The 18,662-nt window shown below is 44.1% G+C and overlaps 1 protein-coding gene across 3 annotated transcripts in view; it reads left to right on the top strand.

Annotated features, from left to right (window-relative positions):
• PPP2R5C (protein phosphatase 2 regulatory subunit B'gamma) overlaps positions 1-18,662 on the top strand; it is a 1,282,082-nt gene that overhangs the window by 67,094 nt on the left and 1,196,326 nt on the right. For all 3 annotated transcript variants that reach the window (XM_085626348.1, XM_085626347.1, XM_085626350.1), the window contains exon 2: positions 6,853-6,918. In XM_085626348.1, coding sequence (XP_085482474.1) covers positions 6,853-6,918 — 66 coding nt within the window. The remainder of the gene's footprint in view (positions 1-6,852; positions 6,919-18,662) is intronic.

Genomic DNA, 18,662 nt, shown 5'->3' with positions numbered 1-18,662 from the left:
ATATGTCTAACTTTTTACCCTTTGAAGCCCATTAGACACATTTTTGTAATGCTAATTTCTTGAAAGACACTCCGCATATTTACACCAAACCAAGCAGATACACTTCCTTAAGTAAAGTTTGCTTTTTTCTACCACCTCCTTCACGAGGGGCAGCTTGGATTTAGACCATCGAGTAGCACTGAATTGGCACTAGTCAAGACTACATTTATGCTCCTTTGCCTCTCCAAGGAATAATAGAGACAATACTGCTGCAGCAATGGATGATACAGTAGGTATGCAAACTTGTCCTGCCTTGTTAGGATCCAACTGTTTCTCCACAAAAATAACCAAAACAATCACGATCTTTCAGTCCAGTTTTCCACATGCTTGACATCTGTGTCATTCGCAAAGGGCCATCCTTCTCACGTATACTTATCAACTTCAGCATGCCATTTTGGTTTTCCATTAGACCCGACCAAGGCCCTTCTTTATTCTCCAGTACAAGCCTATTGCATTTTTCATGCTGGAAACTACTGTGGCAAAACTGTTGGAAATTACCGTGGCCAAAAATCTCATTAATCTCTGTGTGGAGGCAATAACAAATCTTTGTATTGCCTTGCTATTGTTAGACCTGGCTATGGCTTTTGATCAGGGTTATAAACAATTTGTGTAATTTGCTTTTACACAGTTATGCAAATATTCATGATGACATATGTGTCTTTATGAAAAATAAATATTTGTAAGCTATGTATAGCTAAAGATTAATGGATTAAGACATGGGTAAATAAGTGTCTAAATACAGTGATGTAATATCTGACGTCATCAGCAGAGGATTGCGGTCGCGTGAGTTATAGTTGCCTGCACTAACTATAACGGGGGAATTTCATTGTTTTTTTACGAGTGAAATGTCCAGGTAACTATAACATGTGTGAAACCTATGGTTTTTTAAGTGAATTTGCAAGGTTTTTTAAATGCTAATTCGTAACTATAACGTGTGTGAAACCTATGGTTTTTTCAGTGAATTTGTACGGTTTTTTAAATGCAAAGTTATGTATTTATAAAAAAAAATTTCCAGGTTTTTCACCGTGCGCGCACCGTGCGCGCGCGGTGGGCGCGCGGTGCGCTTCGCGCACTGAGCACCCACGGTTCGCAGTGCGTGCCGTGCGCGCGCGGTGCGCGCACCTCGCGATTTAAAAAAAAAAAAAAAAATTGTTTTTTTCTCCCTTGGGGGTCCTTCTGTAACCCCCTGACCAAGGCTAGGGGGTCAGGAACTGTCCACCCTGCCCCCTTTTCACGTTCTCCACCTTTTTTTTTTAACCCCCTCAGACTGCGAGAGACAAACTGGCAGCCGACACTTCCTGGTTTCGACCGATTCGAATGTTTACCGACATCTAACAACCAATCAGAATTGCGCTAGCGCACGGCAGGGTGCGTGCACGGTGCGCGCGTATAGATATTGATATGCTTTTAAATGCTATTTTCTCAGGAAATACTGAACAGATTTACACCAGACCTGCAAAAGGCACTTCCTTGACCTTATGGCTACCTCTCTGCCAAATTTCACGTAATTCTGAGGATTGCGGTCGCGTGAGTTATAGTTGCCTGCACTAACTATAACGGGGGAATTTCATTGGTTTTTTACGAGTGAAATGTCCAGCTAACTATAACATGTGTGAAACCTATGTTTTTTTAAGTGAATTTGCAAGGTTTTTTAAATGCTAATTCGTAACTATAACGTGTGTGAAACCTATGGTTTTTTCAGTGGATATATATATATATATATATATATATATATATATATATATATATATATATATATATTCAAACCACCCCCAACTTCAACTCCTGAAATTAGACTCCGACACTTGGGTAAGTTTCACCATCCAGCTTTTAGTTTATTTGCTTAGCTTGACGCTTATATATATATATAATTAATATAACAATGTCGTCAAAAGTATGTTAAAAACTTTAGACAAACTACAACGCACAGAACTCACAAAATGGTGGGAGAAGAAAAGCCTAGAAAAGTATAAGGAGGTGGGTCGAGTACCTCGTGCTCTCAGAGTACTCATGCGCCATCATTCGAAAAACCAAATCCATTAATGCTTAAAGAGTGGGCTAATAACAACCTTGAAGCATCCATGAACATGGTATCGATCTTAATTAAATACGCTGAGATCGACAGACAAGACATTGTACAATAAATTGAATAACTGAATGGTACATTGGATGCTCATGACCAAAAGGAGCTAATTATAAAAAGGCCGTGACAATATTGATTTACGACTTAAGAAGCATGAGGAAACAATCAAAACACACAAAATTTGGAAATTCACTCGTGACAAAACCGATTATGAAACGGGGAGAGTATTTACTTTCTCGAAAAAATTCGACAATGCCTAGAGGCAAGCTTTGGTTCCGAAAGTGACAACTAATAGTGTTACAGCTCAAGGCAATATCGATCCATTAAGTTCAGAAACCAGCTCTTTAAGTAGTAATTATGAATCGGATGACAGCAGTTCAAACAATCAACTGACAAAACTACCCACTGACTATACTCCATCAGAGTAATTGGGGTTTCTCATAGAAGATCGCCGCCACACTCTGCGCTCACACAATCCAATGAGGAAAAACTACGATATAACAACATCAGGAGAAAACAAAGGAGAAAAATCCAAAAGCAGAGGCAGAGGTGGCAGGGGCAAGAAGTGGCCACAATAACAAGTGAATCAGAGGCCCCGGACAAAACGGTGATCAATTTATCCAATGTAGAACTAACTTTGCAGAACTCCAGCTCGTTTCATTAGGCTTATCTTTCTGTCCGGGTAGTAATTTTAAATATCCCCAAACACGAGTGGATGTTTTTAAATTTATTAGGAAACTGAAAGTCCTGAAACACTTCAAACTAAACAAAGTGACTGAAACGGTGAATATACCTAAACCCACTACTACAATAGATGAATTGGTTCAGGTTTGTGATATTCCTTTACTCCGATCTCTGCATAGCTTAGCTCAAGAAAAAAAACCAATACAACTAACTCTACACAAGAGGATTTGTTGGAACTAGGAATGCGATGTAATCTGAGCAGTCCAACCCCCTTTCGGACGCCATCATCATTCATACCTATGATGCCTAAAGATGCAATTGACATTTTTAGTGAGTGTGTTATAGAAGATCTTAAACAACTCAACAGAATGGTATTGCAAAAAAAATAAACAAAGAAAATACAAGGAAAAGCAATACTCTACACTCATGAGAAAATTGCGAAATAATGAAAGTCTTGTGATCAACAAATCAGACAAAGGGGGTAACATAGTCCTGTGGCCTCGTGAGCTGTACATGCAGGAAGCAGAAAAACATCTAGGTGACTCAGAATGCTACAGAAAAGCTGCATTTAATGATTTAAAACACATCTAAGAATTGGTGTTTAAAGAATTATCGCAATGGAAAATAATGGGACTACTAAGCAAAAATATTACTACCCCACTACACCAGTACTATATTTTATCCCCAAGGTGCACACAACTACAACTCCGGTACCAGGGAGGCCCATAATATCGGCACAAAGGGGATTATTAGAACCAATGTCCAAATATGTTGATTACTTTTTTCATGACTATGTAGAGATGTTACCTTCTTATATTCATGACACTGGTCACTTTCTATCTAAGATACAATCTGTAGAATGGAAGAATGAATATGTCTTGTTGGTCATGGGCATAAGTTCACTCTATACGAGTATACGACATACAGATGGAGTAGCAGCTATTAGACATTATTTATCCAAAAGTTTCAGTGAATATCATCAACATAATGAAATGCTTCTTGACATGATCAATATATGTCTGACTAACAATTATTTCATCTTTAACAAAGAGGTTTATCAACAGCTACGTGGAGTGGCAATAGGGGCGTGTTTTTCTCCCAACTACGCTTGTCTTCACGTTGGATGGTGGGAGGAGCACGTCCTCAACACCTCCCACAAAAAACTGTTTGAAACACATGTTAAACAGTGGTGGCGATTTATAGATGACGTATGCGTCATCTGGGAGGGGTCTACAGAAACAGCATATGAATTTGTTAGGACGATTAACAATAATGACCTCAACCTAAGTTTCACAGCTGAGGCCAGTAAGGAGAGAGTACAGTTCTTGGATGTGGATATTTATATCAAACATAATGCTATCCACACCAAATTACACAGAAAAAGTACTTTAGGCAATGCGGTGTTACACGCCAGTAGTTCCCACCCTAATCATTTGATAAAAAGTATCCCCTATGAGGAATTCTGGAGGATCAAACGTATCTGTAATTCAGATGACGACCTTAAGAATTGTCAAACTGAAGCTTTTCAGAGATTTAGGAGTCGAGGGTACAAAGAGAAGGACCTTAAATGTGGCTATGAATAAAGCCAATACTCTAAATACTGGTGGTGAAGCAGCTGTCAACACGCATAACGACAGTGATTCCCTCGAATCAGACAACACAATAAGACTTATTACAGCATATAGTCAACAAGAGAAACGGTTTAGAAAGATCATCTACAAAAATTGGCCCATCATAAAAACAGACCTTGCTATGTCTCAAATGGTGCCTGAGTTACCTAAGATTACCTTTAGACGTGCTCCCTCTATGAGGGATGCACTGGTTAGAACAAGTCCAGAGGTCATAGGTACATCAAACTGGTTATCTAAGAGAATGGGCTTCTTTAAGTGTAGCTCATGTAGAGCTTGCAAATTTGGTAGAAATATTAGTGAGATAATTACAGCATTCGATTCTAATCCTATGAAGATCACTAAGATGCTAACTTGTCGTACAGAATTTGCTGTCTACGTTTTAGAATGTTCATGCAAACTGAGATACGTGGGCAGCACCAAATTGCAAGCTTTTAATCGCATATTACAACATTTGAGAGCTATAGTAAACTCGGATCCCAGTTACCCGGCGGCTAGACACTTCAAACATGTACATAAGAATAACTTGAAAGAACTTAGTTATTATGTTATTGACACAGTGCCTAGATCAATCAGGGGAGGTAACAGGGAAAAGAAACTCAGACAACTGGAGTCACACTATATATTAACACTCGATACTAAAATGCCCAATGGTCTGAACAATGGGGAAGAATTGCACTAATTTTTATAACTATACTGTGTGTAACCAATGTGAACTGTATCTGTATTTGACCTTTCTTTTTGATACTCCATCTTTTATTCCATGTTCTTTTTAGTCCGGTTTTTAGATGTTTTTTTTTTGTGGGTTTTTATCTGGAGAATTCCAGTTTTTACCTTTGATCTTACCAGTCTTTTAACGGGGCCGGAGCCGGGGATATGTGTTTGGAGTGATTTTAGAAAGGCATTCTTAATTTATTGCTGAAGTAATTAAGACTTGTTCTTAACTAATATTCTTCTTTTGACACTGTGTCCCTTATTTTGCCGGATTTCCCCTAATGAATGTACTGTATTTTAGCACTTGCTAATTATCTGGGGAACCGGAGATAAGAAAAATGTTAGAAGGACCTTAGGTGTACAACTCCTACTGAAATAAATGAAACGTACTGTATATATATATATAAGTTGGACTGAACTAGCGAATTATGGTATCTGGCTATGGCATACTGAGGGAAAGCATCGCACAGGCTTCTTAGATTGATTCTTTTTAAACAGTTATGGTGTTTTAATAACCGGTGAATAGTCTCGGCTGTAATTTAGATTTTTTGCGCTTGCACTTTATTTCACATATTTATTTTGGCATTTTTGCACAATGTAAGCCCCTAAAATCTATCAAAAATATTTGTATTTATATGAGATAATTAGAAGTATTTCTTCTATTTTGATGCTGTGGGCATTGAGCAACGTTTTGTTTTCACCACTTTCACTGGTATATATTGCGGATTGGCCCTGAGCATGTCATGTGATCAAGACAGTGTTTCACTGTCGAAATGCGTAATGCTGGGCACAGACTATCAGAAAATGCTGCTAAATTGGATGCAATAAATCGCACTTGAAAACTCTACTAATACGCTGTGGTCCGTACCTGTTTCTTGGGGGATCCCGTACTGAACAGAATTGTGAAAGCTTGTATATATATTATTAATATAACAATGTGGTGCTTACCTGTGTCTTGGCTAAGGCTGCTGCATGGTGGTGTTTAACAGTTTCATCTGTTTACGATAGGCCCAGGGGACGTTTACCATTAACTTTCCCACCATGCAGTACAATGTGCACTTGAATCATGAGTCTCCGGTGTCGTAGGAGTGTGGTAATATTCTCCAGCTCCTGCTGTCAGTGGAGAAATGGCTGCTCAGGCTAATCTCATTGTATTTTATTATTACTTGCCAGTTTTGGTGGCAAAGGGGTTGCCAAAATAGGCAAGAACTACGAAATGTAGATCTGAATTTTTAATTTTAATTTAATTTTAATAATGTTCTAAAAGCAATAACATGTTTTAACTGTGTTTTCGTCTCTGTCCTGCAAAAGGTAATGTTTTGCTTTGCAAATTTATAAGCAGGTGAAGTAGGTGCAGCATGTAATTCAACATTACCACGCTGTCTCTGAAATGCCCATCTGTGTGACTTTCAAAAGTGATGTAAACATATATTTGATAATTTTCAGAAGCATTTTTTGGGATAGCTACTCACTATGTAAATGATTTACATGTATCTTCGTTGTAAATTTATCCCATGGCGTAATCCTGAAAATGTGCGATGGATTCTGCTTTTGTGGATCAAGTTTGGGCACACCTGATGTACATTACTGTTGTACCTATTATGGACTATAGACCATTAAATGTCTGGTTTACAATGAAGTGTGCATGCAGAAAACTAGAAATTGAAGATATCTAATATACACATTGTTTTCTGTCGTTTTTAGGAACCTCCAAAATCAGGGAAAGGTGGAAAAAGTGGAAAAGAAGGTATTGATAATACAGATCATGAAGTGAGTACTGCTATTACATTGTATCCTTTGCCTCTCGGTTATATTAATGAAAACTGCATCTTTGGATAAAATGGGCTAAAAAAGAAGTGAGAATATAGATCTTCAATCCTTGTGTCAGCTTGTGAAGCCCTCACAACCTTTTATAGATTCTGAAAAGTATTTGTAGGAGTGCTGTTCTAAAAAACACATACCATAAAAAATAGTTGGCATCTTTTGGCCTGGAAAAATAAGGTTCATTTCAGAGATCTGGTTGTCTGCATCCAGATTCTGCTTTTGGCACCTCTCCATGGCCCACCTTTTATTTTATCGCTTTCATGACTTGTTCAGGGCTAATAATTATGATCAGATTTTCAAGATAATCTATCTCCAAACCTATTGGAGAGATGGAGGGGCACACCTGTCGTCAAGCAAAATGCAATTTTAAAGCACTACTTTTGGGTGATGTAAGAAAAGCCTACTGTTTTGGAGTCATTAATGCTGGTTATGGGACTTTGGATCACAATGCATTAAAGAAGTGAAATTAGTATTTGGCAAGTTATTTGATTGAAGATCTTTGATAGAATTTATTGTTGAAGCAGCAGCTATGACTGGATGTTTTGCCTGACATGAATTGCCCTGCATCTTTTTTCTAAAAAGGAATTTCAGTTGTGCCACATAGAGCATCAGTGTGAAGGCGTGGATGGATGCACACGCAAGACTGATGCATACCCAGCATGCTCTTATCAGTTCACAAGGGCCAACAAATATAACATTCATTAGCAAAGCCAATAGGTCTGGCATTAGCTAAGAAGTGCGATAGTTGATTTTTTTTTTTAAACTTCAAGCATATGCATAAAGAACACAAGAAAGTGACAGCATAAACATGGTTACTGTATGCTTACATTAAATGTTCTAGTTTATAAAATATGTTGCCATCATCTATAATTTTGATAGAACAGAACAGATGATTCCTAGCGGGTTGCTTTACTCCTAACAGACATAGAATTATCCCTTTGAAGTTTAATTCATATCACAGAAAAATAGGGTTCTTATTGGCACAAACAAAATATAATATTAGCTTAGAGTCACTGTAACCTGAAGATATTATTTAAAAAAAGGATGACTAAAATAATAAAAACTGATAAAGAATTGAAAAAGCATTGGCAACGTAAAATATAGCCTACTAGCCCTGGCTCTGAAGTGCTCATCTTTTTAGGTGGATCTACTCATGTGATTAGGTAAAACACTGTCACTCATAGTTCTGGAAAACCAGTGTCTGAAGTGGGCCTACATTTTGCCCCTAGTTGTATGCTGTGGTTTTTAGAAGCAAAGATGAATGACAGTCGAGGATCAGATGAAGAAGACAGCGATCTCAAAGACCCCTATATATGTATTCATGTATGCATTTTTTATTTATGATTTTTTTAATTAAATGAGGCTGGCGACTTTGCTAAAGCTGCCTGTGGGCCAGATCTAAAAATGAACCCCCGTGGTGAGATTGGGCAGTAGAGACTGTTTTGAGCAATGGATGTGACCTATGTCCTAGAGATAAACGTCCACCCAAAGCCTGTCTTGCTCTGTGTTTGCTTTAGTGTGCTTGTTATTGGTCAGCCTTATTCTAGAGGCCTGCCTCAAGTGTCTTTTAATATAGTTGTGGAAAAGGTATATTACAAGAGTTGACATGGCAAACCAGACTTGAGAAATTAAGCAGGAATCATGCAAAAGTTGTAAAATGCAGTGATTTGAAATCTAAAAATAATGCAACTTCAGGCCGAACAACATCTTCATGATTTTATTGAAAAACAAAACATCAGGTTAGGTGAAGGTACTTAAACTTCAGAAAATGACCAAAATGAGAAGTAGGCTTGGTGATTATCCCTTACCGTTCAGTGATGCCATTTTTGTGTCTTGGGATTTTTTATAATGCATTTATCTGGTGTTAATATGCTTTTTTTCGTGAATTTTGTATGCAATGGTGGCTCTCAATATACATTTACTTTAATTCAGTACATCAGTACTATGCACACATCTATGTGTTCTTTTTGCTCGTAATGCTACATAATGCTAAACTCTTTAGTCTATTAGCTCCTTAAGGTGAGTGGTTCTATTCCATATCAATGTTCATAATAAATTCATTTCTGCCCTTGAAGTAGACATTTTCTGAGTTTTTGAGTCCTGTATGGATACCTTTGTGGCTTCAAAAGAATGCAGAACTTAAAGTACATGGTGCTGCTTCCTGCATATCCCATTGTGTACAGATAGGGTACAGTCTTGTCAGGTGCAAGCTTATGCAAGACCATCCATGAAATGGCATTAAGGAATCTCTACTTTCTAGATTTCTGCCTTTTTTGGGTGAGGCAGAAATTGTTTGGGTCAGCGTAGTTTATTGCTATGGAGATGTACCCTCAACAGCCCATATCATAGAGCGGAACTGAAGAATTACTTACACTGAAAGGGTCTGCATGCAGAACCTTAAAGCTGCGTCACTTTTTAGGTCTTGCCTACCAGACATCTTCTAGCTGTTTGTAATTAAAACAAACTCCTAAGGACCATGCCAAACACTTTCAGGGGGGCTTAAAGCCCGCTTGCTGCTTGCCATTTGTTAGTTTTGTCACTCTCATTGTGCTTCTTAGTTGATGGCTTGACTGTCTCTTCTTGTGTTTGTCCCTCCCTGGTAGTAAAGACTCTGCACTATCCTTTTGATTTTTTGGGGGGGATTTAATCTGTTGTAGTGAAGACTGCTATCTATATACGTACAATGCTAAGTTAGCACAACCGCGTTAGATGTTAGAAAGCCATCTTGCCGCTTTTGCTGCTTTTGCACACGACACTGTAGTTACATGTTATTAATTGAGAAATGCTTGCTCGCCTTTGCTTCACATGAGAACTGTCTTGTTCACATCCCAAACAGTGAGCAGCGACCTTGGTCTGAACATTGTGTAAAGAAACAGTCTGGGTCGCTAGACGGTGCATGTTGTTGGGTTCAGGTTGATCGGCCCACGATTTTGTCATAACACGCACGCAGCTGCCAATACCTGAAAGTAGAGTGCTTTTAATATTGCAGGCTGCATGCTTTAGACACATTCGAAGAAGAGCTTTCCCAGGAGCAGAGTCTAGCTGATCCTGTGATGTGATTCCACTAAGCTGATCTTTACGGTATGGGGTTCCCCATTCAAGCCTAGAGACCTTTTATTAGTAATAATAATAATATTAGTTTACTAGCGAAAGGAAGGTGGCTGTCATCCACTGTCATTTTATTATGATTACTCCTTTCATTTTCTATGGTATTGTAACTATGCTGATGGTTTTGATCTTAATCATTTGTCTGCTTATGTTAGCCAAAGTACTGCATCTTAGGACACGAGGTTTATAAAATAAACTCTTTAAACTTTACCGTGTCTCTGTTTATTCTGTTGTGGACTGATATGAGAATAATAACGAACAGGTATTTCTGATTCCCACCATTCCTGAGAATACCCTAAGTCGCTTGTTCTGGGTTGTCTATACATTGGGACCGCTGAGATAAAACTCGGATAACGAATGGGACACTGATGCTGGTCGGATAAGGGGTTCTGGGTTCTGAGGTGAGTTTTTGGTACACCACAATTCACTGAGGTCCTGGTTTCCTGTGCATAGTTCTGTGCATAAGCAGAATCCCTGCAACACTGTTTTTATTAAGTTTTTGCAAATTATCAAGCATGTACAGATTGTGCAATTGTTCAAAACATTACGTTGCATATTGACTGTTTACATAGGCATTTCTATCAGTCTTATCAATCATAGTATGCTTTGTATTATGGTTCATTTACAGTATTCAATTAAAGTGGCTGCTTTATTTAGCAACGTAATATGCTGCTTATTATCGCCTGGCATGTTTCGGATGTAGTGTCAACCGCCTGCGGTTATCGGGGCTTGCTATGAGTCCCTGTGCTCTACTTGTGCTTACTGCTGTGTATTGTTGAACTGTGAAGGCGGACTATAACTGAACAATGACAAAATAATACTTAATAGGGAATGGGTATCAACCTTGAAACTGGTTCCTGAGCACCCTGGGTGTTACTTTCCTGTAGGTGATGTGTTTGGCTTGCGCTCTGACGATGGTTGCTGGTCTGGTGTGAGGCATGTGTGTGAATGTGGTTTTCTTCCTTAGCATCCTGCGCAGTCCTGTGAGCATTAGGACTCAACTTCCGTTGGGGTCTGAAGTGGTGTAACAACGTTCTGTGGAAGGGTCAGGGCAGTTAAAATTGTGTCCCAGTTACTGGCGAGGGGGACCTTTCACATTCCTAATGTGTCTTCGAGGCGGAGTGTGACACTTTCCGCTTTGGCCCAGGTGAGCATCAAGCGTCTCCACATTGTTATGTTCAGGGGGTCAGGGGATGTCTACCTTTTGGTAATCAGTTTTTTTGCCACTGCCATCCCAAGGTCAAGTAACCTAGAGTTGACTCTGTTGTTGTGGTTCCTCCTGTATAGGTGTAAGAGGTATATGTGCCATTTGAATGGAAGGGGGCGGTCTGTACATTGTGTCAGTGCGTCTGTCACCACTAACCAGTATCCTGCCAGGGTGGGGCATCCCTATAGCATGTGCAATAGGTCTGCGAGTGCTTGTTTGCATCTGGGGCATGCAGAGTCTTGGCGCGTGAAGTACTGATTGATTTTCGCAATTGTGAGATATGCCCTGTGAGTAATGTAAAATTGGATTTGGCGCTGGCACGCGTTCCTAGGGGCTTTCATCGCGCTTACCAGTACCGAGGCCCATTCCAAATCTGTGAATTGACGGCCCATGTCGGTTTCCAAGTGTTGGCGGCGGTGCGATAGGTTAGCTGCTGTGTGATGCCTGAGTGATGATGCAAACCACTTGCTGAGGTGTCCCCCTTGTCCCATGACATGTAGATATTGTATGGTAAGATGTGTCATTGGCTCGACTGCTAAATCTCCCCTTCTAGCGGTGAGTGCCACCAGTAGAGAGCGGTGGAGCAGAAACTGACCGGGGGGCAGGTCAGCTTCTTCCACCAGTGACATATATGGTATTAGTGCACCTTCCCGGTATAGGTCTCCTATATCTTGGATCCCAGCCTCCTGCCAGCTCCTTAATTCTGTTGCTATGGTAATTTTAATGCCTCTGGGTAACCCTCCAGTGGATGGGCTGGCCCGTATGGAGTAAATGCAAGGGTAATATAAAGCGCTCAGCGATCGCACCTATGCACCCCTTTCCATAGCAGTGAGTCTGGTGGTTTGGTTTTTGAGCATGTGTGGAATAGTGCTATCAACTCTGTGGTAGGCAGGGGCAGTTGCATGGTTGCTGTGTCTCCGCTGTGATGGTTTGCCAACCATCTAGACACCCACTGTAGTTGAGCTGCTGTATTTGTCCAGCACAGCAAATAGAAACCCCTACTCCAAGCAGTAAAATGCTTTTTCGAGGTCCAGTATGAGGCAACCCGCTTGTGGCCATTGGATTGTCGAGTGGGTGGCAATCCTGAAGAATCACCTGAGATTTAAGGAGGTGCTTCTTGAGGGCACAAACCCATTCTGGTCTGAGTGAACCAGAGTGGGGACCGTCTGCGCAAGCCAATCGGCTAATAGTTTTCCTAATACCTTATAATCGACATTAAGAAGAGCAAGTGGCCTGTACGAGCCTAGCTCTGTGGGATCCTCATTGGGTTTGGGAAAAGACACCAGGTTTGCTTTGTTCAAGGACGGACGTAGACGTTGTTCTCTCATAGCCGTCTTGTGTAGCTCATGCAGGTGAGGAGTAAGCGTCGTAGCATCGGCCTTGTAGAATTTCACTGGGAATCCGTCTGGGCCTGGGGTTTTCCCGCTCAGTGCTGTTATTGCGCTACGAATTCCCTCAGGTGTGATAGGTTCGTTTAGCTGCTCCCTCTGTTCCAACGTGGCCTCTGGCAGGTTTATTGGCTCTCAGAACATGATGAGTCGGCTCTCTACCTGGGGCCCCATGGACTGGTACAGTGCTTTGTAATGGTTCGTCATTGCCTCGTGTTTTTCGTGTTGTGTGTATACAGTCAGCCCTGTGTCAGTTCTCAGGACGGTTATAGGGTGGCGTGCCCGCTCCTGACACAGCAGCCATGCTAGTGTTTTGCCGGCACGGTCCGCAGTGGCGTGCGTACGTACCGAGTGCGCTGCATAGTTGTGGCAATGGAATGGTTCTAGTAAGTTGGTGTGTTCTGCTCGCAGTGTGTCTAGCTTCCTCATATTACCACTCCTCTCTGACTATTTTATCTCTAGGCCCATAAGCTGGCTTTCAAGTTGTCTGAGTGTCTTGTTTAGTTGTTTGCGTGTGTTCCAGGTGGCCCCTAGGCAGTGCCCTCTTAGGGTTACTTTAAAAGCATCCCATTGGAGGGGGCGGTCCTTAGTGGAATGATCATTGATCTGAAATTGCTCAAGTATTGTTGTCCCTAGTGAGGAGCGGAACGCTTGATCTTCTAACGCTGTTGGTTTCAATTGCCACGTGGGGATCAGGGGGCGTCCCTAGGTATTCGGTGTGTTTGATTGTGAGGAGAGCAGTTGACCCTTCAATATGATCTAGCCTGACATGTAGATCATGGACAGGAGAGTGAAATGAGTAGATGCGTAACATAGGGTTAAGGGTATGCCAGAAGTCTTTCATCGCCCAGTTCGCAAGCCATTCCGACAGGGTTTGCGCATTACAGGCCGCTGTGGTGAGCGTTAGGGGTGGGTGTGACCTCTTTAGTTCTATGTCTAGAACTGCGTTGAAGTCCCCTCCCAGGAGCCAGGTGAGTCCACTCCATTTGGCGAGCACTCCTGTAAGATTTCTAAGAAATGCTGCTGGGCTACGTTTGGTGGGTGCACAGTGCCCATTAGCATCTCCTGCCAATTTAGCTTGCCTTTCACAAAAACGTATCTCCCTTCCGAGTCTATCACCACCTCTTCTACTATTGTGTGGGACAGCTGCCCTTACCCATATCAGTGCTTCCTGTGCCTGGGAAGAGTAGTTTGTGCTGTATACTTGTCCCCGCCATGGCTTGTGGAGGCGATCTGCTTCAATCTGGGTTAGGTGAGTTTCCTGTAAAAACCAATGTGTACATGCCTGTGTTGCAGGTATGCATGTACTGAATACCTGTGAGCAGGTGTGTGCATGCCCCTCTCATTCCATGTTACAATATTGGTCTGCGCCATAAGTGTACCGTGTGGTTCCTTACGAAAGGGGGGGGGGGGTATTTAGAGAATATTAGCAGCAACCAGGGTGCCAGTTAGAGCTTCCGGGGGTGGAGCTAACTTAAAGGGGGTTAAAGGAGTAACGAAGTTGCATGCAAGTCTATGAGAGCGAGCACGTAGTCGATACACGTCCAAACTGCGAGTCCAAACAGTGGCGACTAACATGTAAGACATGTTTAACCACGGAGTTGCATGCTGTGTAGCCACGTATTCTGGTGTGCACCCCAGTAGTTATTAGGAAGAAATGTTGGACCCTGTCCCGTTATGTTACGTGCGTGTGTTGTTCCGCTCCGGGTGTGTCTGACGAGAAGGAAAGGGGAGCCAGGCGCTGGATTTATATAAAATCTACAGTGCCCGTTGGGTGTCTCGTGTGCCAAAGCATGAACCTGTGGATTTTAGATGCATAAATGAGAGAACATGCATTAAGCTCATTAATAGCAAAAGGATACACTCCACAAAGCAATTGTCCAGTGTTAAAATTACATCATCGGACATCTGTGGCGTGATGTTTGGCAGCTGGAGGAAGTCCCGATCTTCGGATCTCGACAGTGATGACCCAGCCAGGCTCTGTGAGCTGAGTGAACGTGTCTCAAGTTCAGAGGTCAAGGAGTTGGCTTGGATGGTTGCTGCCACTTTAAGGGCCTCTTGGCATTCTAACAACCTTTGTTCTATGTCCGGCATTGCTGCCTGTGGGCGCGCCCGTCTAGGGCCTTTCGCACTGCCCCGGTGGCAATTTCTTCTACCCCATCCGGGCGCTTGCATGTCTGCAGGTGGTTTGGGCCCTGCTAGGAATCCTGCCTCTTCTGACTAGTCCCAGGCTTCGGTTGATGTCCGTGGGCTGCTGGTTGTGTCCAGTTGGGTGTTGACTGTGAAAAGGGAGAGGTATAGACGGTGTGTATGAGTTTTTATTTTGCAGCTGTTGATTAGTTGGTCATCTTTTGTGGCGTGTATGCGTTGATGTTCTTTGCTCTTGTATTGCTTTTGATTCGGTCTACTTCAGATGCTGCTGCCTGTTCTAAGGAAGAGCAGGCAACTTCTGTGGTTTGTGGTGCTATGGGGTTGTCTCTCGTTGTCAGGAGGTGAGCTACTACCCGAGAGTTTGGCTCTTGTGGCTTGCCTGCAGGGTCTCAAACGCTCTGCACATGAACACTGGACATTTCTGTTTTTTTACCCACCTAAACTCCAGGAGCAAGTCAGCGTCTTTTGGGGTTTTTTGCGGTGTTAGAATGCGCGTGACAGTGTTGTCCCTGTTGAGCGCTCACCTGACCGGGTTTTGTGCCAGCCGGGGACCCAGGCTTATGGGCTCTCCTTTATGTTGCGTTTCGTGGCCCGCTGTGCATGTCTTATCTTTACTGGCCTTTTGGCAGTTCGTTGGGCATCTCACACTCTCGGCTCCCTCTACAGGGCTCCAGGTTTGGTAGCTCACTGCCTAATGCTTGCTCGATGGTTCCAGCGTGTCTGCCTCTGTGCGCGGCACCAGGTCCATGGGTGCCAGTTCCTAGAGCCCTCACAGGTTCCCAGCTACCGGGTCCAGGGTTCAGGCAGTGGCGTGATGATCATTGGCAGGGCTCCTACTTGTCAGCGGCAGATTCAGGTTTGCGCAGGCCTCACGTGGATTCCGGTCCACCCAATCATCTTGTGTTGGCGCCCCGCTGCCTGCAGCATCAGCTGCCTTGTGCCGGTCCCTTCTGCCGCGGCGAAACAGCCCTTTGCACTGTAGTCGTACAAAAGGGGGTGGTGATGGACGGAGCATCAGAACCAATCAAACCCTCACACCCAGTCAACAGATCTGGGTTTGATCCATCACCGTTCTTTAGCCCACTCTGCCACCCCAGTTCAGACATGGCCATATGCAAATCAGTCTGACCCTGTGCCTCATGGGAACAGTCCAGCCCGAACTGCCAAGCCATGCCTTCCCTGGACCGGAAACAAGCTTCCTAGGACCTGTTTCTGGCATTTCAGCCGTCTTCAGCCAGGCTTGCTTGAATCCAGTGGCAAAGTGAGCAAGGGACTCACGTCTGAGCATACCCTGCCAACTTATGGCGAACAAAGCGGTACAAAAGGGGGTGGTGATGGACGGAGCATCAGAACCAATCAAACACTCACACCCAGTCAACAGATCTGGGTTTGATCCATCACCGTTCTTTAGCCCACTCTGCCACCCCAGTTCAGACATGGCCATATGCAAATCAGTCTGACCCTGTGCCTCATGGGAACAGTCCAGCCCGAACTGCCAAGCCATGCCTTCCCTGGACCGGAAACAAGCTTCCTAGGACCGGTTTCTGGCATTTCAGCCGTCTTCAGCCAGGCTTGCTTGAATCCAGTGGCAAAGTGAGCAAGGGACTCACGTCTGAGCATACCCTGCCAACTTATGGCGAACAAAGCGGTACAAAAGGGGGTGGTGATGGACGGAGCATCAGAACCAATCAAACACTCACACCCAGTCAACAGATCTGGGTTTGATCCATCACCGTTCTTTAGCCCACTCTGCCACCCCAGTTCAGACATGGCCATATGCAAATCAGTCTGACCCTGTGCCTCATGGGAACAGTCCAGCCCGAACTGCCAAGCCATGCCTTCCCTGGGCCGGAAACAAGCTTCCTAGGACCGGTTTCTGGCATTTCAGCCGTCTTCAGCCAGGCTTGCTTGAATCCAGTGGCAAAGTGAGCAAGGGACTCACGTCTGAGCATACCCTGCCAACTTATGGCGAACAAAGCGGTACAAAAGGGGGTGGTGATGGACGGAGCATCAGAACCAATCAAACACTCACACCCAGTCAACAGATCTGGGTTTGATCCATCACCGTTCTTTAGCCCACTCTGCCACCCCAGTTCAGACATGGTCATATGCAAATCAGTCTGACCCTGTGCCTCATGGGAACAATCCAGCCCGAACTGCCAAGCCATGCCTTCCCTGGACCGGAAACAAGCTTCCTAGGACCGGTTTCTGGCATTTCAGCCGTCTTCAGCCAGGCTTGCTTGAATCCAGTGGCAAAGTGAGCAAGGGACTCACGTCTGAGCATACCCTGCCAACTTATGGCAAACAAAGCGGTACAAAAGGGGGTGGTGATGTACGGAGCATCAGAACCAATCAAACACTCACACCCAGTCAACAGATCTGGGTTTGATCCATCACCGTTCTTTAGCCCACTCTGCCACCCCAGTTCAGACATGGCCATATGCAAATCAGTCTGACCCTGTGCCTCATGGGAACAGTCCAGCCCGAACTGCCAAGCCATGCCTTCCCTGGACCGGAAACAAGCTTCCTAGGACCGGTTGACTGGGTGTGAGTGTTTGATTGGTTCTGATGCTCCGTCCATCACCACCCCCTTTTGTACCGCTTTGTTCGCCATAAGTTGGCAGGGTATGCTCAGACGTGAGTCCCTTGCTCACTTTGCCACTGGATTCAAGCAAGCCTGGCTGAAGACGGCTGAAATGCCAGAAACCGGTCCTAGGAAGCTTGTTTCCGGTCCAGGGAAGGCATGGCTTGGCAGTTCGGGCTGGACTGTTCCCATGAGGAACAGGGTCAGACTGATTTGCATATGGCCATGTCTGAACTGGGGTGGCAGAGTGGGCTAAAAAACGGTGATGGATCTAACCCAGATCTGTTGACTGGGTGTGAGTGTTTGATTGGTTCTGATACTCCGTCCATCACCACCCCCTTTTGTACCGCTTTGCACTGTAGTCGTCCTAGGGTGATTGCGGGCTTTCCCACTATTGTTACCGGTGTGAGTGTCACAGGTGGCAGCGTTCACTCCATTGTAGTGTAGTGGCGCTCCCGGTACTGCCCTCACCAGTTGCCGGGCACAGGCTTCTCCCCAGGGGGTAAGAGCCTTGTAGGCCTCCATTTCTTGTCATTTATTCCCTTCCTGGCCTGTGGCATATTGATTGACGTGCCGGCCTGAGTCTTTGGGCCTACACACTTGCGGCAGGTTGGCTCCGATGACTTGGCCGCATCCCGGTGGGCGCAGATGTTCGCTTTCCCTTTTGCTTGCTGAGACAGGGAGGGGGGAAATGTTTCTTACGCTGCAGCACCAGTCAGTCCAGCCCGCTCCCCTCCGGTGGCTAATGTCGCTTCTTACCTTCATAGGGCCCGGTGACTCGCTTACTATCAATGCTGTGTAGCTTCTCCACGTCCCCATGGAAGTTCTCTCTCTAATGCTGCATGCTTGGGTCTTATCTGCGTGTGCTGCACACAGTCCTCCGGGGTGCCATCAGGGCCACTGGCTTGCACCGCTGTACAGTGTCTCAGTAGGACGCCGCAGGTTCCTCCCTGCCCTCAGCTCTCTCTCTCAGCGATGCGTGTTTGCACGGTGTAGGTCCTAGATTGGTCCGCTTGCATGTTTTTGGTGCAGCAGCGTTTTCTGTCACCATTGCTTTTTGGCTGCCTCGTACACCAGCACTTCAAGGGTCCGCCTTACTTCAGGGCGATGGGACGGGATTGCGAGATGCGTATTTCAGGATAATGGGGTGGTGTGGACAAAGCGCTAGAGAATCGCGTTGCCATCTTGGCTGGATAGCCACACCCCCCCACCCCATCTGTACGATCCTGTTGATTGGATAACTTGTAATATT

Source organism: Triturus cristatus, chromosome 9, assembly GCF_964204655.1.
Source record: "Triturus cristatus chromosome 9, aTriCri1.1, whole genome shotgun sequence".
In the NCBI taxonomy this organism is placed as follows: domain Eukaryota; kingdom Metazoa; phylum Chordata; class Amphibia; order Caudata; family Salamandridae; genus Triturus; species Triturus cristatus.
This window is presented reverse-complemented; position numbering and strand designations above follow the sequence as displayed.